Raw genomic sequence first — 27,437 nt, 5'->3', positions numbered from 1 at the left:
TGAAAAGTGGACATTGACATTTTTTCATATAAGGTCTACAATTTAAATTAAAAGTCAATCCATATTCAAAATAATTGCAGCAAAACTTTCAAAAATATTATGTGAATGGCCCTGATATGTCATCGAATCGGTTGTAAAATTTGAAGGTAAAATCAGTTCTATTACCAACAATTTAAAGAAAGCCTTCGGTACTACACTACTAAATTTATTAAAATAAAATAATAACATACATATTATATTATTTGCTAATTTAAATATGTAAAATTAAATAACATTTGCATAATTACAAAATTAAGTTAAAATATGATTAATTATTAAATTTCGTCTTGGCCAATTCCCTCATTTTATTTCGGCTGATTTTTCCGGAATGAGTTTTCTCCAAGTTGTCCACGAAGAAAATTCCACCCTTCAATTGATAATAAGGTGCCAGATTTTCTGTAAAATAAAGTATTTCAAGCTACACTCGTGGTCATGAAACTAAATTATATTTTATGAAACTTAGTTACCTTTTATTAAATTGTGTATTTCATCTTCACAAATTTTAGAACCCTCTTTCTTTACTATGAAAGCCACCGGCAAACAACCATCGTCTTTATCTTCGACGCTCACGATCACACAGTCTTTCACCCCTGGATAAGTATTGATCAAATTTTCCATTACCACTGGAGCAATCTAAGAAACAGTATAATTTTAATGTCAATATTCCACACATTTTTCACGAGAACTAGGTTATGATAATCATGCAATTCGAATATATTTTTACTGTGAAATTAATCTTTTAACAAAATTTATTTAATTTGTTTTATGTTATAAAAAACATTCTGATCAGTCGTACTTTAGTGTATTTAAAAATTTACCATGTTTCATTTCAAGATTACCTAATACAAAAAAATGTTTCTTCTTTTCACACACAGATGAAATTGATTTTATTTAATACTCACACTAAATGCTCTGACTTTAAATATGTCCTTAATCCTATCTACTATGTACAGATAGCCATCTTCGTCAATTTTTCCCATATCTCCAGTTTTTAACCATCCATCTTCGCTTAGGACTTCTTTAGTAGCTTCCGGATTGTTGTAATATCCCTGAACAATAAATTTATATTTACTCGTATATAGATCTTTAAGATATGGTTATAAACAACTACATATTCGTTAAATATGCTTAATACTTATGAGTGTGAGTCAAAAATAAAAATAAACTCATATCAAAACATCACATTTCATTGCTAAAGTCACTCTACCTTCGTCATACACGGTGATTTAAGGTACAGCTCGCCCACTTTATTGGCTGTCAATGTTTCTTTGGTGAATCGGTCGACAATCTAAAACAAATTTATAATTCAGCACCGTTTAAAGACTATGGAGCGTATGTATTTAAATATATAATCTTACTTTAGCTTGAATGTGTGGTATTATTCTACCACAAGATCCAGCTCTGACTGTTTCGTCACTCAAGGTATAAGTCACAGGACCTCCGACTTCAGTCATACCAAAAGAATTTACAACTTTACCATTGGGGCAGCATTTCTGTAAAAGCATTTGAAATAAGCATAATGAATTCAATATTATATTCGTTAAATAAGAAGATACAATACCTGCATCTGTTTAATGTCTTCATTGTCAACGGTAGCACCAGTCAACATGATCTGTTTTAGAGAGGATAAATCAGCATTTTCAATTCCTGGATGTTGTATTATCATTCGCATGGTCGATGGAGGCATGATGCACATGTCAATCTGCAGAATGCAATTTAATAATTTTACTAATATTCTTACTTTTTTATATTTATTAATTTCGGCGTTTAGTATCATATTTTTTTTATTGATATCAATATTAATTTTATTATCAGAGATGGCATGTGTTAATAAAACATACTAAAGGGTCTTCCCAAAAAAACATATTAAAAAAACTCGTTGGTCCAGACGAATAGACTCACTTAAACTGTTAAAATGCCAACAAATAACTGAAGCAATAGAAAGTTTTTTAATTATAGATAACCAATCAATCGAAACCGCAACAATTGCGGAAAATAAATCGGAAGCACAAATCTTACTCAAGAGCATTTTAAATTTTATGTTTGCTTGTTCTGTAATTATTTGTTAAGATATATATAGCAATACAATGAGAAAAAATAAATTTAGATAAAGCTATATCTCATATTTCCTCCTCAATTAAATTTCTTACTGATTATAGAAGTGATTTAAAGTTTAAAAATATTTTGCTAGAGACCGAAAAGATTGCAAAAAATTTTTATCTCGAACTCGAACATTAAAACTAATATTTCCTTATGAAAACATGATGATATTATTTTAAAATATTTTTTTAAACATTTTAGACAACGCCATCGCTACTTTAAAAAATGGTTTTGATTTATTACAAAACACCATAGCAATTTTCACATGCTGTGGGGAATTAAATGTTTCATAAGCAATATTTCACAAATTCTATTATTAAAATTTATTCTTTCTTTAAAGCTTGTTCTATTGTATTTTTTATGATCAAGTGCATCTGTGGTAATGCCTCCTCAATTGCACGTTAGCCTCGGTTATGTAAAGACAAACCCAAAATCATAGAGAGATCTAATCAAATGTCGAACATATTAAAATAAAAAATAATAGCGTATCTCAAAGAAAATGTGACCTGAACCCAATTGAAAATTTATAGGCAATTATAAAACAACAATTAAAAAAAAACGATTTAATGTGTCAAAAATTATAGTATTTTTTGCCATTCGATTTAATGTGTCAACAATATACATACTTCTGGGAATAACAAAAAAAATTGTTTACACTTTTTTAATACTCAAATACTCAAATTTTGTAATAAAAAAGACACTCGGATAAGAAACCTTTCCGAATGTGTTCGTGCCAGTTATTTAAAAATATGTATACTTTCTCGGAAGATTGAAAGTATTTGAATGACTATTAAATGTTTGCGATTTTCTATTACTCTAACCGGCCGGCGGTTTTATCTTTGCGTTGGTGATCTAAGGACCTGCTTTGATAAGAATAAATTACGCATATGTAGAATGCAAAACGATTTAGGGTTATTTTTATTTTTTATTTTTTTAAAAAATGTCATTAATCAGCAACATAAATAAATTGCGATTTGACTTTCTATTAAAGCACCTTTATTAATATAATCTATAATGGCTACAATATTATATCAACTCACTTTATACTTTTCTACCACGTCGATAAAGTGCTCAGGGGTGAATGGTCTAGGGTTGATCTTTTTGTTAGGTGCCATTAGATTGAGCACTGTCATTAGCAATCCAGATATCCAATACAGAGAGGAGAAATGCATCATGTTATAATTAATGTAAGATCTGAAATACAAACAAACATAGAAGCAACATGCAAATTAAATATGTTTAAATTTTAAAAATACTCTTACCCACAAATTCCCTTCATGTTTATTGCACAAGTTGCGTGAGTATGAATAACGCCTTTTGGTAAACCTGTAGAACCACTAGAGTACAGTATGTAAGCAATCGTTTCCGTAGGATCTATTTCTGTCACTCTAAAATATTTTATTAGTAAACATTGCTTTGCTATTTTTTAAATTAAATTTATTTGCAAAAAACTCACTTAAAATCTTCTGTAGTATAATCATTGTCGTAGAATTCTTTCACGGAAAGGAATCTGGAATCACCAGAATCACCGAACGTCACTATTTTAGTATCGAAGCCCATTTTGTTCGACAGCTCCAAGAGCAACTCTGCCTTTTCTATTTCACAGAAGATCATCTTTGGTTTAGTGAAATGAAGTAGATTTTCAAATTCCACTAGAAAAAATATGTTCTTTATTGCAAAACAGCTCAATTAGTAACTTTGTTTATAGACAACTACATGTTTTATGTAACAATCATGTAGAGATCACCGTTAGTTGTCAACAAAGTAATGATTCATGTAGCTTAAAGTCATTTGACCAAACAATAATACGTCCACGACAAAAGATCAAGCAAACTTATGCTACATATTGCAATATTATATTTTTTTTTAAGAGAGAGCGTACAATAAATTTTTAATATTAATGTAATGGAAATATGCATATTGTTTTTTCACGCGTTTCACTTCGCCAGCCATCCCTATCATAAAAAGGGGACAGCAGGCCGCATTGAGCGATTTTGTCACCACTTTGATGAAAGACAAGATTACAGTGGAACAAGCGTGACGAAACTTATGCTAAAGTGATTGAATACGTATCTATGGATAAGTATTTCGAATAATTTATAAGGAGCTGACAGTGACTGTTGTGAAATTCCAAAGATCAAGAAATGATCTTGATAATTAGATTAAAAATACATTTTGATAGAACAATGAAACTCACTATAAATATTTTTATTGTTAAGCTACTGTGCTAATTATAGTAAAATTTGATTAAATAAATATTTCGATTCAAAAACCTTAATAGATACATATTATCTAGTTAGGTTAATTTAAGTAGTGTAGCTCAGGTTAACTCAATGTCTGCTTCTGAAGAATTTATATTCAGCAAAATTATGTTGTTAATGAAATGGACTGACCCATTTTTAAGATTGATAACTATACTCCGCGTTTATTGATAACTTGATAATCTCTCAATATAACAGAAATTTACCTAAAATCCTTATCTCACGGTCAATTTGATGTAAAAATATTAGAAAAAACAAAGCTATCAATGAAATCTATATATTTATTATCTAGATAATAATGAACACGTGCTCATATTAGTTCATAAATTTTATAGCATTGATAAAGAAAAAATAAACTATTTTAGTTCTTGCGCAGAAAAACGTGGTAGAAAATATCATATAACGTATGCAATTTTTAATAGATTTAGAATCTCCAATGTATGCAATAATTAAATCTTATCAAATAAGCCAAACTAACGAAAATTTAAAAATACACAAATTATATAGCTCAAGAGAGATATAATCTGATTGAAAATTAAACATTATCTCTATTATAACAATACTTATTAATCAGACGATCCTTCTTTATTGTTTATTGTATACTATCGTTAAGAGTTAATATGGTGATAAATTGTTTTTATCGTTTTTCCTAATCAATATTATTAACAATATCCGGTAAAAGCATTGAACATATATATTCGAATTTATGTTTTACAATAACTATGTATATATATATATATATATATATATTCATAAATATAGGATAATAAATTGCGATTGTCTTATTTTTGTTGAAAACACAACATATATCCATTTAAGTGGCGTTAATTGTGATTGGCATATTTTTAATTAAAATAAATTAGATACAACCAGAGTCTATCATGGAAGGGGAGCTAGAGGAGCAATTGCCCCGGGACTTAATAATTCAATATATTGAGAAAAAAATATAAAAGATGAAATTCGATCAAAATTATTTATACCATATCACGAATATTCTCTTTCCATAAAACATAATTATTTTTATGTTTTATGTAAAAAAATATTTTAAAGAACTTTAACTGATAAAAAATAAAAGAAAGAAAAATGTTATTGGATTAATTTAATTTTATCCAATATTGGCAAAGCATGTCTTAAAATTTCGAGCAGCACAAAAAGACAATATTTTTCAAAAATAATACAAAATAGTTTGCTCATTTTTTTTATTAAACGGGTCAACCTAGACTTCTACTAAATTTGTTACAGATACTAAAATTAAATTTTAAAAATTGTTTCAAAAATTAAATTTAAAAAATAAAAAAATTATTTTAATAAAAAAATAATTTTCCTAAAAATTATATATTTAAAATTTAAAAAAAAATTAAATTACGATTTTATTAAAAATTAAATTTAAAAAAATATTAAAAAAGACAAAGTGTAGCCATTTTTTTAATAATAACGGAGCCAATATGGCATGAAAGTATAAGAGTGGGTAATCAGTTATATGTATGTGTGTGTGTAATTTTAGCATAATGAAATAACGATTGAGTAAATATGTTAAAATTAAATATAAATAGCAGACATAACATATCATACATATTTAAATCTTATATGTCAATCTAAAAACACGTATTTTACTGCTGTTTAAAATATGAAAATGACATCTCAAACCTCAAATTGTTAATAATTTAGTGATATGCATGAATTCTATTAAAACTATGTTTGTTTATAATGATGTTTTTTTCGCAATAGAACTATTACAAATAATCGCTCTGTATTTTAATGTAAAAGTATAATATAATCCAAAAAAATATTTGAGAACCTAAAGCATGCAAATAAGTATACATATATCGAATAGCTTTAAACTCACGTTTCAACATGTTCATATCCAATCCATTAACAGCGAAGCCTTTATAGAATGAAGCAGCTAGAGGCAGACAAGTATAGTTTCGGATGTAAGCGCATACTGCTACAACATCACCCTTTTTCAATCCCAAATTTGTCATGTGTTTGGCCATTTTAATGGATCTGGTCCAGATGGTTCTTCTAGTCACCGTTTCTCCAGTCAAATCATCGATCTAAGATATTATTTTATAAAAAGACATATAAAATTAAAAATATTTAAAAAAAATCGCCATTGCAAATCAGTTAAAAATATTTATTATATTTACCTGACATATTTCATCTGGATTAGTTTGCAAATTATCGAAAACTAATTGCCCTATATGACTTGAGCTCGCCATTTTTATGGATCAAATAATAAGTTAATAAACCAGCGATTACCCGACAGCCAGAAAAAATCTGTTAGGAGCGTTCACCAATGTTGCGTTTATATACCATAGTGGGATTTTTTTTTGAATATCAATTGAGATAATCAGTATAAGTTTATCGATATATTATTTTGATTGTTTTAATGCGTTAGATTGTAGATTCGCATAAACTAAATATAGTATTTGAAAAGTGATAGATAGAGGCGAAATAATATGGAAAATTCAAAATTGTTAACTAATCTATAAATTCAGACCAAAGTTTACAATATTATTAAATATAAACTTAATACTAAACTAAATATATATAATATTCGATGACTCTGAAATTGGTGTGAAAATTGTTTTAAATTTTAATAATAACAGATCTTCAAAGAGTTTTTTGTCAACTTTTCCTATATAAATAATTCATCTAATTGCTGTGAGCCTTTTTTTAAATAAGCTCACAACCAATGGGGTTTATAATAATGCAAACCTATTTTTAAAATATTTTTCATAAATATAACTAAATTTTAAATTAAAACAATCATTATATTTTAATGGTTTAAAACCAAACCAATCAGTAAATAGCAATAAAGATGCAAGAATAAAAAAAAAATTTATAACCCAGAATTCATACACTCACTAGCTGCGGTACCTCATGCTAGTGAGGTACTGACAATATGCTTAAAGTTGAATTTTTGTGACAGTATAGAATTCTTGAACATCCTGTATATGTTCGTTAGAAAAATCCAATGTGTCAATTTTTTGCAAAATGGCGACAAGTATAAAAATTTAAACACTCGTAACTCAGTAGGTTTAAATTTTAACGAAAAAATCGCTGTACATGAAACGTTTAAAAGCCTAAACTACATCCAAATAAAATATTAAAAAAATAGTTTTTTGCTTCAAAACAAGCGATGTATAAGTTCGATCGGACCCCATACGAGCCATTTTGAGATTTTCAGAAGAGTTAACGCTCTTAACTGCTTGGTTTTAAAGATTAAAAATTAAATTTTTAGTATCGTATAGAACCCCCTATACGTTTCGTATGAAAAAAATATATAATTTTTTTTTAAAATGGCGGCCAATGTAAAAATTTAAAGTGTCATAACTTTGCAAAATGAAATCCTACTGAAAAATGTCGTATGCAAAAAGTGTTTAGAAACTTAATTTGCATTTAAAAACAATTTTTAATTATTTTTTTTTAATAAAAACCGAGTCTTACGACATACCGTCTTTTTCCGAAAATAAGACACTGTCTTACTTTCTTTTTTGGTCCAAAATACGCGCTAGGGCTTATTTTCGGGGGAGGGCAAAAATAAAAGTATATTTATATATTTTTATTTAATATTTATTTATTTTACACAGAATACAGAAATTTAAATTTATTTAATTACAGTCATGTCATCTTCTTCTGGAACATCGTCATAAATGATCAAATTCTGAATTCTGTTCTGATTTTCTTCCAAATTCATTTCCTGTTAAATCATTGGTCCGAATCTCTCATGTCTTGCAATATAGCTATCGTTAAATGAATACTTCTTGTCTAAGTAGCCTGTTCGTAGTGCATTGGAAACACAAACAATTTTGTCCCATGAATTTTTTACCCAATTCACAACTTCTTGTAAGCCTGGTTTTACAAAATTACCTCGATGATTTCTCACCATTCTGTTTTCAATATATTCATTGATTTCCATCCTCAAATGATCCTTGAATGGCTTGTTTATTGCAATGTCAAGTGTCTGGAGGTAAGCAGTCATTCCTGCCGGAATCATTATTTGATCAATCTTCCTCTCAGCAAGAAAGTTTTTCATGTCTTTAGCGCGGTGAGTACTGGCTGAATCCCAAACTAGTAAACCTCTATTTTGACCCCTCAACAGTGGTGGCAGCATATAATCAACCCACTTTCTTATAACTGCTTGGGTGCACCAGGCTTTTTCACTTTCAATGACATAAATTCCTGAAATGCGTTTAATCTGGTCTTTTTTACCTTTAGTGATTAAAAATGGCGATACTTTCTTGCCATCTAGACGAATCGCCAAAATACAGGTAACACGTGCACTATCGTAACCGGTAGAAGGAACGTAAATTGACGAGAAAGCCTTGTGGTGAACCGTCGTTTGAACTCCTTGGCCTAGGAATACCGCGGTCTCATCCATAGTAAGCATGTTGGAGAGTTGGTATTTCGAAAAATCGATGCCATCAACAAAAAGCTTAAGCGCAAGTGCACGTTTAACAACTTCATTGTCTTCCAGCTTGAACATTGTTGTTGATCTCCTTAGAGACAGTTCATGTCGTTGAAGGAAGTTGTCCATCCAGTGTGACGATGCTTTAAATTCTTCTGTGGATATATTAAATTCAATTGCTGTTTCAAGAGCAAACTTTTGAATATCAGCCCTGCGCACAACCAAAGCCATTGCTCTCTGTCGGCAATCCATTCCCAGATGCATTCTTCCAACTCAGAAAATAACGGCTGCCGACCTGATCCAACTCTGCGTTTTTTCTCATTTCCTTGGCGCACCAGTTGACACAGGTTATCGTAGTCTGCACGCCATTTGCGAACCATACAGAGATCCAGCATCTTCTCTTTACAGAAGGTTACAAGATTTACACCCCTGGACCTTTCTTCCACGATTCCCTTTTTGTACTCGACGGAATAGCTCTTTCGTTTTGTACTCATTTTAACTGAGGATAAAAATTATTCACTTTATAAAAAATAAAATTACGTATGAGGAAATAATCAGACTTACAAGACTGAAATGAACAAGTGTTATACCTGCACTGTCGCACAATGCATACTGCTGCCTTAGTTGTATTTTTAAGATAAATTCCTAGAATTAATTTTGACAGGTGCTGGTGCATTGCTTAAAATGAACTGTAGAGGTAAACAATGAATTTCTCGGAATATTTTGTTTCAAACATTTCTCTGAAATACGAGTAGGTATTAGGGCAGCTAAACATACTTAATAAATCAACAGCATTTTTTAACGATTTTTTTTTTCACATTATTTTAACTAGGGCTTATTTTCGGGGGAGGGCTTATATTCCAAAAACTCCTGAAAATCACGCTAGGGCTTATTTTCGGAGGATGTCTTATTTTCGGAAAAAGACGGTATTGACCGAGACCCAGAACGAGCTTTTATGCGACTCGGCATATAGTTAACGCTCGTATTTGGTTCCTATTAAAGATATAGACTTAAATTTTTGATACGAAATAGAGCTTTCGAATATACTTACGATGCCGATTAAAAAAAATTAAAATTAAAAAAAAAGTTTTTTTTTCCAAAACACGTTTAGTGTTATGAGTCGATCGACCCACCATACATACGCTCATAAGACTTGCAATATAGTTAAGGTCAGTGTGAGCTTATTTATACATATTTAACTGCATTAAATTAAATATGTGCGTAGATATTTTATGTTTGTATTTGAGTTTAAGTTTAGTTAGGTCGTATTCCCTGATTCTTGATATTGATGAACTAAAAAAAAAAATTTTCTTAGTATTTTTCAGTAAGATAAAAGCAATGTTCTTTAATTGTAGGAATTTAATATCTGGTATGTAGTTTCAAATTTGGTATAAAACAGTATATTATGTATTAAAATTAGTATGACTCGCTTTGCTTCACACTGACAAGCGTAATTTTGAACAGGTCTTAATAATTGTTTTTTCTTTAAAATATTGTTTCAGAGACACAATTGCGTCAAGCCCTTTTAACCGGAGTTCAGTTATATGTTTGTTGAATTAAAATGTGGAATTCTAGTATAAATCTATAGTTAGTTTCATTTAAAAAAAAAACACTTTCAAGTTTATCTCGTATTTGACAACATAAAAAAATATAGTTACATTTCTAATTTCTCAAAATTTGTTTCAAAAATGTATTATTTAGCGAAAAAACATAGCTCCAATTCTTCATGTTTGACTGTAAAATGTGGATAATATAATAAGGTGCTCTGTATTTTAAAAGTTTATAGATTAAACCGTCATGCCATTCTGTATCAAATGCCTTTTCTATATCTAACAATAAAAGACCAGAACTTTTTTATATTAAAATTGGCGGATATGTGCTCTGTCAAACTGTTAAATTGATACATAGTCGAATGATGTTCTTGAAAATAAAATTGTTCATGATTGAGTTTGCTATTAAGAGATTCATTTAACTATGATAATTCAATCTTAGCAAGTTATTTCCTGTTATTTTCCGATAGTAAATTGATATGTTATCTAATTTGCCAAGTATTTTATCTGATGTATTTTCACCGTTTTCCAGATAATTCGGAAATATACAAGAGATAAGCATGAATTACATGATTTAAGTACTTAAAACTTTTAAAAAGAAGGTTCTTATTAAATGTATTATCAAATTTATCTATTCCTGGAGCCTTTCTATTTGATAATTGTTTAACAATGCTGAGAGAGTTGTAGATAAATATGGTTAAAAAATAATGTACTTAAACTAAATGTATGTTTATTAATTATAAAAATATGTTAGATATTAATATCAAAATAGTATAGATAACTATATTATAGAGATAGTTGATAATATAAAATATTTAGGAGTTATTATAAATAAAAAATTTAATTTTAGTTATATATTAAAAAAAAAAATGGAAAAATATGTATAAAAAATAGTGATATATTGCACCATTTTAATTATTGTGCAACATAATTAGATATGTTTAATAAATTAGATAAACAAATGTTTTAAAAACTACAAAATAGGGCAATGAGAGTATTCTTAAATAAAAAGAGATTTACTAGATGTAGAAGTATGATTGATACATTGGAATGGTTAAATGTTCAAGAAATAATGAAGATTAATGTTTTAGTATTTATATATAAGTTAGAAAATAATATGTTATCAGAGTATTATAAGTTTTTAATAAGAAATAAAGATGTATTATACATAGAATTAATACTAAAAATAAAAAAAAATTAAGGACAGTTAGGTGTAAGAAAATAATTATGTACGGAGGTGTGATTTCGTGTAATAATATTACGCAAAAATAAAACTGTAACCGGTTTCCTAAGTGGAATAAAAAAACACATTCGTTTATTAAGAAATAAATTACATAAAGCCTATTTTTATTTTCTGTTCATGTTATATATTATATGTATATTTAATTAAAATTTGTTTGATGTAAATTTGGCTATTAAGCTAAATAAATTAATAAATATTATTGGTTGCAATGGTATAACCTGGTTAAGTTACGAAGGTCTTTCTGTGGTGACTTAATGTGTGATTTAAAATAATCTATGGGATAATTTCAAAATAAAATATAATATATAGTATATCGTTTATAATTATTTAAAAATGTTTTAATATTCAACAACACTAAATAATAATAAAATACAATGTCATAATTGTGTAACAAAAAATGAGTAAATTCATTAAAATTAAAATTAAAAATAAAATAACATTTATATAAATAATTATTTTTCAAATTTTGTCTTGGCCAATTGTCTCATTTTATTTCTGCTGACTTTTCCGGAGGGAGTTTTCTCGAAGTTATCCACGAAGATAATTCCACCCTTCAGTTCGTAATAAGATGCCAGATTATCTGTAAAATAAAATATTTAATGCTATACTCTAAGTCACGAAACCGAATTTTTTTATATGAAGCTTGGTTACCTTTTATGAAATTGTGTATCTCATCTTCACAAATTTTAGAATCCTCTTGCCTTACTATATAAGCCATTGCCAAACAACCCTCGTCTTTATCTTCGACGCTCACGACCACACAGTCTTTCACCCCTGGATAAGTATTTACCAAATTTTCCAAAACCACTGGAGCAATCTAAAAACGACATAATTTTAATAACACTTCTCACATTCAAAACAGATTTTTTTTTAAATATGTGTGTAACACAACCAAATCATTCAATTTGTTAAAAAAAATAGCTTCTTTTTGTAGTACAAAAAAAAAAAATATTTAATACATTGTATAAAGTTAAAAATTGTCATGTAATTAAATATTAAGTCATTCCAAATTGACGATTTTTTAATTTAAATCAGTTGTGCCAAGTGAACAATTTATACAAAATTGGATGTTGTATAAATTTATTTTAAAAAATTGCCAACTACAGTCACTGAAAACATTTGTGAAGTGGTAGATAATTCATAAGATATCCATAAATATCAATTCGGTTTAGATGCACATTATTCGATTTTTACTTGTAATATTGTTATAAAAAGTCTTAGTATAAATGATTTTATTGCTTTTGACCTGAACTTGAAACTCACTATATGGCAACACTGAGCAGCAAAAAATAAAACACGACTAATTATCATATAAAAATGAGGAGTAGATATTTTTAATCATTTTTAATGCCTAATTTAAATATTTCGCATAAAATATGATTTCAGAAAATATGTCGCAACGGTGGCTAATTTTTGTATTTATTTGTTAAAAATACATAAAATGCGATTTTTGTAATGAGGTCCGGAATCATTGTTTTCCAGGGCCCCGGGTTCGCTCTCAAAGAAAATTATATTTTAGAAAAAAAAAATTTTAAATCATCAAAATAAAAATACACATTTTTAAGTGATTTTAATGTTTCATTACAAACGACATTTATTTCGGAATAACCTACTATAAGAAACTTCTTTTCACATTCTTACGGCCAATCCCACGTGTTTTTATTTAATACTCACACTGAATCCTCTGACTTTGAACATGTCCTTAATCCTATCTACTATGTACAGATAGCCATCTTCGTCAAATTTGCCCAAATCTCCAGTTATTATCCATCCATCTTCGTTTAAGACTTCTCTGGTAGCTTCAGGATTGTTGTAGTAACCCTGAACAATAAATTTATATTTACTCGAATAGATCTTTAAGATGTGGTTATAAAAAACTACATATTCGTTAAATATTTTTAATATTTATGGGTGTGAGTCAGATTGATAAGAACATCACATTTCATTGCTAAAGTCACTCTACCTTCATTATACATGGTGATTTAATATATAGCTCGCCCACTTTATTGGCTGGCAATGTTTCTTTGGTGGTTCGATCGACAACCTAAAGCAAATTTATAACTCAGCACCGTTTAAATTCCATGAAACGTATGTATGTAAATATATAATCTTACTTTAGCTTGAATGTATGGTAATACTCTACCACAAGATCCGACTCTGAGTGTTTCGTCATTCAAGGTATAAGTCACAGGACCTCCGACTTCGGTCATACCAAAAGAATTTATAACTTTACCATTGGGGCAGTATTTCTGTAAAAGCATTTGAAATAAGATTAATGAATTCAATATGATATTTGTTAAGTAAGAAGATATAATACCTGCATCTGTTTAATGTCTTCAAAGTCAATGGTAGAACCAGTCAACATGAACTGTTTTACAGAGGATAAATCAGCCTTTTCAATTCCCGGATGTTGAATTATCATTCGCATACTCGATGGTGGAAAGACGCATATGTTACCCTGAAACATGCCATTATTTGTATTCATACTTTTAGTATTCATTAATTATGTTATTTATATCTTAATTTCGTATTAAAATTCGTAGATTAAAAATAAAATATTTAAGGAATTTTTTGACACGTGAAACGGCTCACTCGTCCCAATATATTGTTGACAGAAATAATCTAGTTTGAGTCAAAACATTAACGGAATTATCAACTCTTGCGGATTATAAAATTAAAAGAAAAATTTGCTCTTTTTATATTTGCAAAAATTAAGGGTAAATATTTTTTAATACTTCTTAAGCGATAATAAATATTAATGTATTAAAATTGCATTGGAATAGTTAAAAAACAAATTGCTAGCGGTGCTAACCATCAACCGATGGATAACGATCATAAATATCTGATGATATATCAAGTTTAATGTAGAAAAACACCCGTCAGCATGTCTAGAAAACAAAATTTTAATAAAAAATTTTTTGAAACACATTTCACACAATTTTTATTTTAACCATTTAAACTGATTATTTTTTTAAAACAAGTTAATGAATTATTTACAATTATTTTTTAAATTAATAAAAATTATTGTACTAGCTTCATTTATTAGTAAACCAAGTATTTTATATTTCATTTTAAAATAAGATATAACAGATGACTCATTAAAAAGTCGCTGGCGTTTAAAGAGTTAAAAAAAACCTTGCATTATTTTTCAATCAAAAAATTTCTTATTGATTTATTATTATTTAATATTGCATTTATAGTAAATACAATAATAATAAAAACATCAGTGATTCTGTTAGTTGTATTGCTTTGATCTATTTTACTACTTTTTTGTATTAGTATGTTTTAACAAAATATTTTAACACTTTTCTATTTTTAAATTTTGTTAATTTATGTTACGTATTTATTATATTTCGTTCTGCTTCTGTGGATTGTTTTTATATCAATACAGAGGCTTTCAATTTTTTTGTAAAATTAATATAAAATATTTTTTTATGTTAATTTATTTCGTACTCTTATAAATTAATTTGTAATATTTTATAGAAAAATTTAAATTATAAATAAATATTATATAATTACAATATTTTTTATTTCTTCAGTTACATATGTAAATATATAACTAACTGGGGTACCTCAAAACAGTGAAAGATCGACCGCCGTACATGTACGGCGATACAGTTAATTTGTGATTTGTCTTTTTTGGCATATTTCGAACTTAAAGCAGATGGCTAAATTATATTAACTCACTTTATACTTTTCTACCATGTCAATAAAGTGCTGAGGGGTGAACGGTCTTGCATTGATCTTTTTGGTAGGTGCTATTAGATTGAACACTGTCATTACAATTCCTGAAATCCAATACAGAGAGGAGAACTGCAGCAGTGTATGGTTGTTGTAAGTTCTGGAATACATACGATCGTAGAAGCGATATGCAAATAAATTTTGTTTAAATATTAAATATACTCTTACCCACGAATAGCCTTCATGTGCATTGCAGACGTCGCGTGAGTATGAATGACGCCTTTTGGTAAACCTGTGGAACCGCTGGAGCAGAGTATGTAAGCAATCGTTGTCGTAGGATCTATATCTGTTACTCTAAAATATTATGATCAGTCAAAACATACGAGCAATTTATTTTTGTTAAATTATATACAAAACTTACTTAAAATCTTCTGTAGTGTAATCATTATCGTAGAATTCTTGCACGGCAAGGAATCTGGAATCGCCAGAATCACCGAACGTCACTATTTTAGTCTCGAAATCTAATTTTTTCGATAGCTCAAGGAACAGCTCTGCCTTTTCAATTTCACTGAAGATCATCTTTGGCTTAGTGTAATGAAGTAGATTTTCAAATTCCACTAGGAAAAAATATTTTATTCATTAAAAAACAGCTCAATTGTTATATTTTATATGCAGACATATTTTGTGCATGTTTTAAAGTCAATTATCGCAGTGAACGCCATGGCTTCCAATTTTTTCATACATACAAGTCATAAATGTCGCACGAACATACGATTGTGTGATGTTTATGTTTCTACAATTACATGTATGATATAAAATTTAAAAAATGTAATTAAAAACATTTCAAAATTATTGAAATATTTTTTTTATATAGTGATACAAATTATTTAAAAAAAAAAAACATTTTAGATCCTCATGAAATTTACCATCATATATATATATTTGACAAAAAATAGTATATATGTAATATCACAGTAACTGGTTGTCAACTTATACATTATGATGGTATTAGTCCAGCGTGCGTGTGATTTGGATAAAAGTGGAAGGTGTGACGTTCACTGAATTATCGTAAATTCTCTGAACCCAAGTTAATTATCATAGCTTAGGTTAACCCATAATGAAGTAAGATACACCGAAACGTTATAAAACGCATTAAATTTTGTGAATAAAAAATAGTCTAACCGCTCATTTAAAATCGTGAACTTTATTCCCCATTTAATGGTGACTGCATAAGCTCTCAACGTAACAGGAGCTTACCTGAAAGTCAAATGCTTATCTTACGGGCAATTTAATTTAAAATAACAGTATCTGCAAGCAGATAAAATTTATTAATGTCGAAAACTATTATTGAAACGAAAACTATTATTGAAAACTAGTTATTTTAATGTTTAGGTTAGATCATAATACTTTTTTTGCTATGTAAATTAGCGTGCTATTTTTAATATTAGTATTTAGTAATTAAATCTGATCAAAAATAAGCGACAGCGTCAAAATAGTAAATTATTAATATGTAATATCTGATGATATTGAATTCATAAGATATAGATTAAAAATTACATAATCAACGTAGTAGCTCATGAAAAATAAAATCTGATTGAAAATCGTGATTATCTTTATTATAAAAATACTTATTTATCAGACCATCCTTCGTTATTGTTTATTGTACACCATTAAATTACGCACGAGTTAATGAAGTGGTAAATGATAAGAGATTATGAGTATAGAAAAATATTTTCAAAGACTAATTGTTACGTTTGAGATTTTTATGATTGTGATTATGAAATTTTTATCGACTTCCTTATCAAGATAATTAACAACTTCAATATCCGGTAAACAAAACAACTAAAGCTTTGAACACAGATATCAATTAAATTTCAATTTAAGTTCATGCAAAAATAATACGCAAATTTGCTAATGGAAAAACGCAAATCTCAAAATATTAGTTGAGCCGGGCCTCACATTTTCTCTGAAAGGCACAGTATACAAACTCGAAAAAAATATATAGATATATACATATGTACATACGTCAGAACTTTTTAATTATCTATGTGAAAAATCAATATTTTATATTACAAATGTGTATTAAATTTATACATTTAGATACATTTTTTTGCAATTTTAACAAAATGTAAAAATGCGATTGAATCAATAAAATAAAATATAATATAAATAGCTAACATTTAATATATCACATGTTAGATGCTGTTTAAAATATAAATATAAAATCTTAAATCCCAAATTGTTAATTGATAATAATATAATGATATGCATGACTTGTATTAAAATTATATTTTCTCGCAATAGAACTCGCATAAAAATCGCTCAGTATTTTAACGTAAAAGTATAATATAATCGCAAAAAATAATTGAGAACCTAAAGCATGCAAATTAGTATATATGTTAAACTCACTTTTCGACATCTTCATATCCAATCCGTTAACAATGAAGCCTTTATAGAATGAAGCAGCTACAGGTAGACAAGTATCGTTTTGATTGTAAGCGCATACTGTTACAACATCATCCTTTTTCAGCCCCAACTTGGTCATATGTTTGGCCATTTTAATGGATCTGGACCATACTGATTTTCGCGTCTCTGTTTCTCCAGTCGAGCCATCGATCTAAAATATTTTTTTAGAAAAATGCATTCAAAATTGGACATATTTTGAAAAAAATCGCCATAGCAGCATATAGAAAATATCATCGCAAATCAATAAAAAATATTTAATAAATTTACCTGACATATTTCTTCCGGATCAGTTTGCAAATGATCGAAAACTAATTGCCCTATATGACTTGAACTTGCCATTTTTTTTTAAAGAAATAAAATAGTGAATAAATATACTAGCGTTCACTCGACAACTGGAGAAAATCTGTTTGAGCGTACACCAATTCTGAATTTATATATCAAAATGAGATAAGTCTTTGAGTATCAATTGAGATAATCAGTATAAATGTATTGGTGTATGGTTTTAATTTATTTTTAAGCATCATTATCACAATAATTACAAGCAAATATTTGAATGAGTAATTTAAAAAAAAATATAACGGATCAATTTTGAATATTCTTTCATCTGCCGTGTGGTGTGATTTTATAAACAAGTAAGATACATTTGTTATTATGCATACTGATTATATCAGGTTTTAGTATCGGGCGGCAGTGTTGAATGCCGAAGAGTTCAAGTCAATAAAAAAATCAACTAATTGCATGTAAAATATTATTTAATTAAAAAACAATTATTGGTTAAAAAATATATTTTAACTATCACTTAATTTCATAATCATTGAACTTTCTGAATTTATTAAATATTTTGTCAAAAAAATTGAGATAATTTAAAAATATTTAATTTGAATTTTGTATTTACATATAAATTAAATAACAATCGATCAAATTATCGTCTTGAAACAATAAGTATAAAAACGTAACGCGAACATCAAAAATATTTGCAACGCACACCTGTTTTTGAGATAAGCATTAAACGATAATAAATAGTGGGCCTATTCAACATTTTGTTTCAATAACGAATTCTGCAAATTTCGGTCATAGTAGAAACGCCTGTAAACATTCTATTCACAAATATTTTTCAAAGCTTTTTCAAATCACCAATATTATGATCAGCTGCAATTGAGTTAATTTAGAAAAAAAATCAAACATTTTAATACATAATTTTATCATAATTTTTGTACATACAATAGCTAATTATGATTGGGACAAATTTGGTATTGTATTTAATTTGAGTTTGGTATTTTCATATAAATTAACTAACTAATATGAATCTAGCCGCGATCGAATTTTTGAACTGATTGAAATAAAATCATTACGTCTTGAAACAATAAATATTAAAACGTAGCACAAACTTTGCGACGCACACCTATTTTTGAGATAAACGATAATAAATAGTGGTCCTATTCAACATTTTTATTTCATTTAATGAACGAATTCTACGAATTTCGGTCATAGTAGATACCCCAATAAACTTTTTATTCAAAAATATTTTTTGAAAGAGTAATTTTTTCCGCCAAGAAGAAGCATCTAATATTTTCTAATTTCGAAACAAAATAAAAGCGAACAAAGTAGGTATATTGATAGAAAAAAACGACTACCTGTTTGCTCACGTATACAAATTGTTTCATTCTAAGATTTTTTTCAATTTTCATTCGAGATAGTATATACGAATATTCGATAAATTAATAAAATGTTCATATAATTTACCAGGAATTTTGGAGCACAATATATAACACATTTCATCAACAATTACAAAATCAGCCTCGCTATTCTACTAAAACGTATTTTTTATATGCTTCCCAAATTGTGCATAATAAACAACAGACCAGTCGCAGTGTTGTCAGCTCCTTCTAAATAAGTATCCATAGATACGTTCTCTTCTGATGACGTCTGCACTAGCCAAGTCGTCTATGGCTGTCGCCATCCGGCTCCTTAATACCCTAACACTGCACATTGATCTATTTAATCTCGGCTACGGGAAGCTGGTCCGGTTCGTATAATTTAATTTTATTATTTTATATTTATTTGTTTTTTCTTCTTTGTTTATTTTTTACCATCGTAACCAAATGAATCTTCTAGGTTATAATGGTCTTAATTTAATTTAAATAAATAATTATTGTTCATGTAGGACCCCTAAAATTCATATATAAAAACTTATTCTTTACCCAGATCTTTTTAATGTACATTATTAGCCATTATAATAAGGCACCCCAATAAATGTGTTATATCTTAAAAAAATCTAAGGTTGCTTAAAGTGTTGCAACTCTTTTTGGCATACTGTCAATTAATGACTTGCGGATGGACTGCTCCTTAGATCTTAGATCTGGTGACTGTGTATGTCATTCTAAAATTGTCAAATCCTTTGAGGCAAAATTAATATTTTCCAGTTGGAATCAATTAAAGTGGATTACAACATTGAAATATAAATATCACTTGACTACACTCGCAAGTGTACATGTTACCTAACTCTGCTGCTGCCACGCAACCCCAGAACATAACGCTTCCGCCACAATATTTGACTTTGGGTACTACGCAATCAGTAAGATATTTTTCTCCTGCTCTTCGACACACGTGGGGCTACAAAATTTTTTAAATAAATTAAGTTTTCGCATTTTTAAAATGTTTCTATAATATTAAAAAAAAATAAAAAATATGCAACTGAATATAAAGGTCACTTAAGCGAGACTGGATAATTTAACCTGCAATATTTTTTTAAAACTCAAGTGAGCAATTAAAAACGACAAATTCCTCCGTATAGTTTTTAAAAATACGGCTAAAACAATCTGCTAAAATATTTAGGTCAGACTATGCACTTGTAAAGAGTCGCACATCATTTTATGGGGTGCCCCATTATTGTGGCCAAGGCTGTATGTATGTAATAAGCTCTTTTTGTACTATACATATGTCAACATTTTAATCGTAAATATTCAATAATGATATTATGATTATTGGTAGACAAAAATAAAACCGCATACGTTAATAATATGCAAAAATCAGCTGTTCCACGTAAATCTTTTTTTTATCATGAGATTTTAACAAAATGAATCTTAGTATAAATCAATCATAAATATACATTAAAAAATATTTTATCGTATATATTTTTAATCAAAATGCTCAGTGGGAAAAAAAATGATATTGACTAAAATTCAGAGCTTATTGGGAACAAAACTAAAACGAGGACGAATAATTATTTTTATTATATATTTGACATTGAAATTTAGCTATCTTTATCTAAGTATAATCTAAAATTGTAAAATATCTATTATAATAATAGCGGCAAAGACCTTTTGAGGTCAGCTTATCGACTATAATTTTTTTTAATTACTCACATCGATTTCAATTAAATTAAGCACAACTGTTACAATTATAAATGTAAATATTACGCAATTATTAAATATGTTGATTTATATCAATCATTACACATTAATTTCATAATTTATACTTACATTTAAATTGTCTGATTTTGAAACTATTTAAATATTTCCATATTCTCTCTTTATTCCAGTAGATAAAATTTACATTTTTATTATTGATTATAATACATATTTAAATTATTATCTTAAATTAATTTTAGCAATACAAAAAATTCGTATTTAAAATTGAATCATAATAATATTGCGAGATAAATTAACATATTATCTTATGTTGATGCCATATTTTTGGAAAACCCTCAGGCTTAATATACTAGTCACAAAAATACCTAAAATCGGTGATCTCTTTTTTCTGTAGATAATATTTGCATTTTTATTATTGATTATTATACATATTAAAATTTTTATCTCATATATATTTTTGCAATTAAAAATTACTAAGTCGTATTAAAAATTAAATCATAATAATATTGGAAAATAAATGAACGGCTTATCTTATGTTTATGCTATGATTTTGGAAAACCCTCGTGTTTAATAGACTAAAGTCACAAAAATACCTAAAACCGATGCTATCAGTGATAAGTATCACAATAGTACAGATTAATTGTTGGTAATGATAATTAAATAAACCCGATACATCTTGTCGCGTCGTCAATAGCGCGACACTATCGCAAAATCTATGTTTTGCTAATTGTCAGATACCAATTCAATACAGTAGAGCTAAACGACAGTGTATATCTAGCAACATCTAAAAAATGCTAATAATTTAAATTATTACTTTGAATGCCTTGAAACTTGTTTATAACATTGCAACAAGTTTTTTTATTGTAAGAAACATTATGTAATATTGGTGATTTAGTTTTTTTGTAGCACTTTTTCGGTTCTAAAATATTTAGTAATTGTATTTTTACTCTATAATACATGTACTTATTAAGTACATAATGCGCTGAACTAAAGCAGAATCACTGATGCTAGAGTACAGCTATGAATAAAAAATAAAAAAAATTTTCAATGTAGAGTGAAAAACACTCTACATTGTAGTAAATATTTATATAAAAAAAAACGTATTTATTTTTTTATTTAGCTTTATAGCTAATTTTTACATCAACAAATTTAACTAAAAATATAAAAGAAAAGACTTAATATTGTAATTTATTTCTTAATGCACGTAGGTGTTTTTCTATTCCATCTATGAAACCCGTTATAGTTTTATTTTTATTGTTTAATAAGAAATAAAAACGTATATAAATTTAATACTAGAAATAAAGACAATTTAATGATAGTTGGGTATAATAAAATGAGTACGGCCAAGGGAATAATGTACGAAGGTATGAATTTGCATAATAATATTCTTAGGACAATCCGCAAAAATAAAAATGTAGCTGGTTTTCATAATGGAATTAAGAAGCATCTTCGTGCATTAGGAAATAAATTATAAAATAAAGTTTTTTTTTTTTTATTTATGTTTATATTTTGTATTATTATATGTATGTTTAGTTTAAAAGTTAGCTATATCAGCTAAATAAATTAATAAAATAATATAAAAATATTTACTAAAATATTATTGTATAATTACAAAAAATATTTTATATTAATGGTATAAAGAAATATTAAGAGCCTCTGAATCGATATAAAAAAAATCCACAAATGCCAAATAATATACAAAAAAATGTGCCAAAAAAATTAACAAAATTTAATAATAGAAAATTGTTAAAATAAATTAAAAAAAGTAGTAAAATAAATCAAAGCAAGAATCGTTGTTTTTTATATAATTTACTATAAATGCAACATAAATTAATAATAAATAAGTAACAAAAAAAAAACATTTGGAAAAACAAATTAAGGAAGTATATTACAATGGTGGTTTTTATACCGGTAGACGCATTGTCTATTCCATATTTTATGCACAAAATGGTAGTTTTTTTCTGTTTAATTAGTGTGTTAATGAAAGACTGTTTAGTTACGCATTGTGTTATTTAAAATTATCATTGATGTTATTTCTTTTTGTCACGTTCAAAAGTATCATTTTAATGATCTTGGTGTTAACTGCGCAGCTGGACTGACTCCCTACCAAACTACAATATAGTTTGTAACCGCACCTAATAAATTTACGCTACAAATTCTTATAGTTTAATTAATTAATTGATTACCTAAGCAAATGCATGTTTAGTGATATTCAAGAAACAAAAACACAAATAGGTATAGTCCCGTCAATTAAAGTCATAATATTTAGTAGTACATGTGATTTGTTATTTTGTCGCAAAACTCGGGAAATACCAAAATAGATTAACTCATTTGAAAAACCAATCGAGATTTGAGATTTCAAATCAAATAATATAATTAATCTCAGTATTGATATTAATAATCGCGCACTACTACAAAAATATATGTACATATACATATATATAATAATAAAAAATCTGTATTTATTTATTTTTAAATTATGAAATTCTCTTGATTGACGTACTTTACAAAATATAAAATCAATTTTTAATTAACAATACTGATTATAATGATTCTCATAAAAATAATCTGACATTCAAAATTATGACGATGGAGAATTTAAGAGATTACATCTAGTTTGAAATCTAAGTTTGACGATGATTTAACAAAAACTTTAGAAATAGTTTATTAAATACATGTATGTATAAGAGAAAGATTTATTATAACACTTAATTAAATCTAGTGTCTGATGTACCATAGAATTCGACGATTTATTAATTACTTAGTCATTGATTACCAATGAGATATAAAACTGATGCAGAATTTCAGATATGTCGCTTAATGCTTCACTTTGATTAAAGTTGTATTTTGCTGCACTTCATATATTATATATAATAAACCAATTTTTTTTCTTCATAATACTCCAATGTTAGGTTAATGTTAGATCGGAATAGTGCAGTCCGTAACGTCTCAGACTTATAGCGCTGAGGTTGCGGGTTCGAGCCCCGGCAGTACTACACTAGAATTTTATTTATAAAAATATGCTATTATTAAAACTGGCGTCAGCAAAATTTATCTATTAATTATTAATTATATTACACATAATAATTAATAATATAGATGTCAAAGACTCTCAGATTTTTTTGTAGGTATTCATTATGACTGATTATAATTCATTAAGAGAAGCAAACGATATATTTATAAATTAACAAACTCTTCTTTAGATTCATGAAGCAGAACGATTTTAGAATTACCTACTCTTGAAGAAATTTTCGATAAAAAAAATATGTTTTAACCCAGTGGTGAGCAAACCATAAGATCTCCTCAACGTCGAACCTAAAAAATCAAAAATGTTTCTCCTTTTCTGAGGTGGCAAAATTAAAAGAAATTTATTCGAAAAAAGTACCAATAAAATAATGACATGAAAATAAATGAATTTATTAATTTATGTGACGGTAGTCCGAGTGAGCAGGAGACAGCTCCAATAGCCGCTAGTTTCATTGGAGGGGGAAGGGGTGAGGGGGAGAATTCCCTCCCTTGAATTTGGCCAGAAAAATGAATGGCATTTAATAATATGTAAATATTAAAAATAACGATTAACTTTTGCCCCCCTGGAAAAATCTGAAATAACGTCCCTGACCAGATGAGTGCCAAGCTTCACGGCGTAAATCACGTACTCTCTCGTTATAAGTGTCCAGAGCATAACTCACCCAATACATACTCGTACATAAAATAAATCATGATTTTTTTGCAAGTGCATATCTCACATTAAATACGTATAGTTTTCTTAAAAGTATTTCACAATAAATATATTTATATATACCCACATGCATAAAAAAACATTGTTTCGGTAAATTATGTGCTTTATTCAGACCTCTAAATAAGTCAGAAGCATTAGCGCAACTCTCACAAATAATTTCACTTCAACTTCATTGAAAATTTACAAAATGTACTAAAACTAAACTAGTTTTCGCACCACTGCTTTAATCAATAGCGTTAAATTTATTGCAAAAATATATTAAGAGTAGAACATATATTTTCACAAAAAAAAATGTACTGGTACAATAACAAACGACATCTAACGGATAATGTGCAAACAACTATTATAGGAATTGCTTAAAGTGCTTAATACTAGATGAGACTTATTTTTTTATTTAAGTAAGAGTAAGATACGCCAGATTCGCATGCCTTGTTTGTTTGCTAACGCCATTTTATAGCAAGGCATACAGACAGCGAAATATAATATTTGGCGTGAGTCGGACTTTTAATCTTTTATCTTATCTTATCTTCCTAAAACTGTACGGGTTTTTTTTTATAAAAGTGGCGTGTACGTGCTTTCGACCACGTGTTGCAAAGATGGCATTAGATTAGGTAAAAGAGTTCGATTACGGAATAAAACGCCAACCACCATTTTCCCCAGACATCGTAATTTTTGCTGCTTTATTACTACAATGTTGTTTAAATGAAAACGTATTTCAATTCCAAGATTTTATACTTAAGCAATCGCTTTTACTTTCTACTAAGACTGTAAATAATTAACTGTATCTTATTGCACCATTTTTTAATCAATTTTGACACTGTTTTGTGGCGTTGATTAATCAAGGGGCGATACACTACGTAATAATAAACTATATGTGTACATATTTAGCTATATTTATATAATTACATATATTTAAAAAACGTGCTATCGTGATAAATCTGTTGATTTCAATTTACTCTACTTATCAATTTACTCTCACGCTTAAGCAGTAATATATCTCGTTTGATTACTAACTGTAAATGTAAGTATATATAATATATATAATTTATTTGATGGCATATACCAGTGAACGTCAGAGCTTCCACATTTTATCCAAAACACACGCACGCTGGACTTATACAATCACACGTTAGGAGTTGACAACCAGTTAATGTGATTAAATAGATATGATTTTTTTTATTTAATTTGTGCGAAATATTTATTTTTATATCGACGAGTCACTTAATATATCTAATGGTGCTGTGTTGATAGGCTTTGTCAAATATACATATACATCAGTGGCGTGCGGTCCATACAAACGAAATCGCTTAGAAAATCGGCTATACAACCACGACAAAGTCAGGATTGAAGAGTTACATAGAGAAAGAAATCACGATGATAATATAGAAGGTCAGAAATTGAGGTAATTGTTGATTTTCATAGCTTATAACTTTCACTACTTCAACATAAATAAAATATAGAAACATTTTTAATTTCGCTAAATTTGTTTAAATAATAGAAAGGAGTATATTGGACGTATATCAGCATCTTGTACTTAAGAGCAAAAACCCAAAGTTATCATCATTTTTTCACTTCTGAATAATGATGAAATGGATAGTCCTCAAAGTGACTGTTAAAAGAAACAGAAACAGGTTTACTATTTGACCAAAATACAAAAAAATATAGGATAGTAGTGAATAAAATAAAACACCATTAAAATTTGTTCAATTTATTTGTTTCATATATGCAATAAAATAAATATATATTTGAGGTTTCTCAACAACAACAAAAAATATAGGTTAAGACTAGTCACGTTTTATAATCATTAGCAAAAAAAAATATTTCGTTATATACTAAAATAATTATTAATAATAAAAACTAATTGCACATTGCAATCAAAAATAAAACTGACAGCGGAATCTTCAGTCTTGCTTGCGCTCATCGCAATCGCAAGCTTTCAAATATATCACATTAAAAATTATACATATACATACATATTGTAGGTACACAAATTAAGCGACAAAAGTGGTGGGAGTAATAATTACAAGAAAAAAGAAAAAAATAATCTTGATATGTCTTTTAGGAAAATCAACATCATTCGGGATAAATGCTATTATGTATAATAAAATACATCACAAATTAATTTTGAATTAGGTAAATAGCTTTTGAGATTCGAGTAGATCGATTGGTCATTTCGAAAATCAAATTTTAAACAACTCAGATACTGTGTATTCTGTCAGCGTGCGGCGCCTTCAGCGCCATTGACACCTTGAATAAATTTTCCATCAAAATGGAGAGACTTTGCGAGAGGTAACCGACTGGACGAGTTATCATCACCATATCTGTAAAATAAATTATATAAGTTTCTGTTTAATAAAAAATTACAAAAGCCCTCAATCAAATACAGACCAACGTTATTTTATTGATTTAAAAAAAAACAGTTTACTTTTTATGATATATTTACAATCAGTATCAAACTAATTAAATTTACTTAATATATACTCGTATTTTTCATTATTTTTGTAAAATACGTACATCGTTTATATTGTTTTTTTTTTTAATAAAATAAGACGTCTAGAATGGCAACAAAATAACCG

At 27.8% G+C, this 27,437-nt stretch overlaps 3 protein-coding genes and 1 long non-coding RNA gene across 5 annotated transcripts in view; all 4 read right to left on the bottom strand.

The window, feature by feature from the left end:
- Positions 1-307: 307 nt before the first annotated feature.
- On the bottom strand, positions 308-6,619 carry LOC148234490 (luciferin 4-monooxygenase-like). Its single transcript, XM_088188405.1, has 11 exons — positions 6,548-6,619; positions 6,247-6,454; positions 3,596-3,791; positions 3,402-3,527; positions 3,180-3,333; positions 1,601-1,741; positions 1,398-1,532; positions 1,247-1,327; positions 942-1,088; positions 507-672; positions 308-435 (listed from the first exon to the last, which is right to left on the bottom strand). The coding sequence occupies exons 1-11, from the start codon at positions 6,617-6,619 to the stop codon at positions 308-310; spliced, it is 1,554 nt and encodes a 517-aa protein (XP_088044531.1).
- Positions 6,620-7,960: 1,341 nt separating this feature from the next.
- LOC148234489 (uncharacterized) lies at positions 7,961-9,736 on the bottom strand. 2 transcript variants are annotated; one of them, XR_015810153.1, is made up of 2 exons: positions 9,376-9,736; positions 7,961-9,310 (listed from the first exon to the last, which is right to left on the bottom strand). It is a non-coding gene; the product is annotated as an uncharacterized LOC148234489 (long non-coding RNA). The 2 variants fall into 2 exon arrangements; XR_015810154.1 differs by having other exon boundaries at positions 9,402-9,736.
- A 2,071-nt stretch (positions 9,737-11,807) lies between these two features.
- On the bottom strand, positions 11,808-18,152 carry LOC148234488 (luciferin 4-monooxygenase-like). The gene is made up of 11 exons (XM_088188308.1): positions 18,019-18,152; positions 17,695-17,902; positions 15,707-15,902; positions 15,514-15,639; positions 15,292-15,445; positions 13,922-14,062; positions 13,719-13,853; positions 13,568-13,648; positions 13,279-13,425; positions 12,256-12,421; positions 11,808-12,184 (listed from the first exon to the last, which is right to left on the bottom strand). Exons 1-11 carry the CDS (start codon positions 18,088-18,090, stop codon positions 12,057-12,059), a joined length of 1,554 nt encoding a protein of 517 aa, XP_088044434.1. The 5' UTR covers positions 18,091-18,152; the 3' UTR covers positions 11,808-12,056.
- An 8,401-nt stretch (positions 18,153-26,553) lies between these two features.
- fry (microtubule binding protein furry) overlaps positions 26,554-27,437 on the bottom strand; it is a 30,378-nt gene continuing 29,494 nt past the window's right edge. The window contains exon 47 of the mRNA XM_088187291.1: positions 26,554-27,182. Within this exon, the coding sequence (XP_088043417.1) occupies positions 27,058-27,182 (125 nt within the window). The 3' untranslated portion in view covers positions 26,554-27,057. The remainder of the gene's footprint in view (positions 27,183-27,437) is intronic.

This window comes from Plectrocnemia conspersa, unplaced genomic scaffold (assembly GCF_051122295.1).
Source record: "Plectrocnemia conspersa isolate PC_06_02 unplaced genomic scaffold, ASM5112229v1 ptg000006l, whole genome shotgun sequence".
NCBI lineage: Eukaryota > Metazoa > Arthropoda > Insecta > Trichoptera > Polycentropodidae > Plectrocnemia > Plectrocnemia conspersa.
Note: the sequence above shows the minus strand (reverse complement) of the source record. Positions and strands in the feature narration are given on the sequence as shown.

Excerpts from the sequence above, each read along its gene's own strand:
- LOC148234490 (XM_088188405.1), bottom strand. The coding sequence starts at position 6,619 with ATGGCGAGCTCAAGTCATATAGGGCAATTAGTTTTCGATAATTTGCAA. Across the intron at positions 1,742-3,179 it reads ACGTGGTAGAAAAGTATAAA|ATTGACATGTGCATCATGCC; the intron begins GTGAGTTGATAT and ends TGCATTCTGCAG. Across the intron at positions 436-506 it reads AATACACAATTTAATAAAAG|AAAATCTGGCACCTTATTAT; the intron begins GTAACTAAGTTT and ends TTTATTTTACAG.
- LOC148234488 (XM_088188308.1), bottom strand. The coding sequence starts at position 18,090 with ATGGCAAGTTCAAGTCATATAGGGCAATTAGTTTTCGATCATTTGCAA. Across the intron at positions 13,649-13,718 it reads TACCATACATTCAAGCTAAA|GTTGTCGATCGAACCACCAA; the intron begins GTAAGATTATAT and ends AATTTGCTTTAG. Across the intron at positions 12,185-12,255 it reads GATACACAATTTCATAAAAG|ATAATCTGGCATCTTATTAC; the intron begins GTAACCAAGCTT and ends TTTATTTTACAG.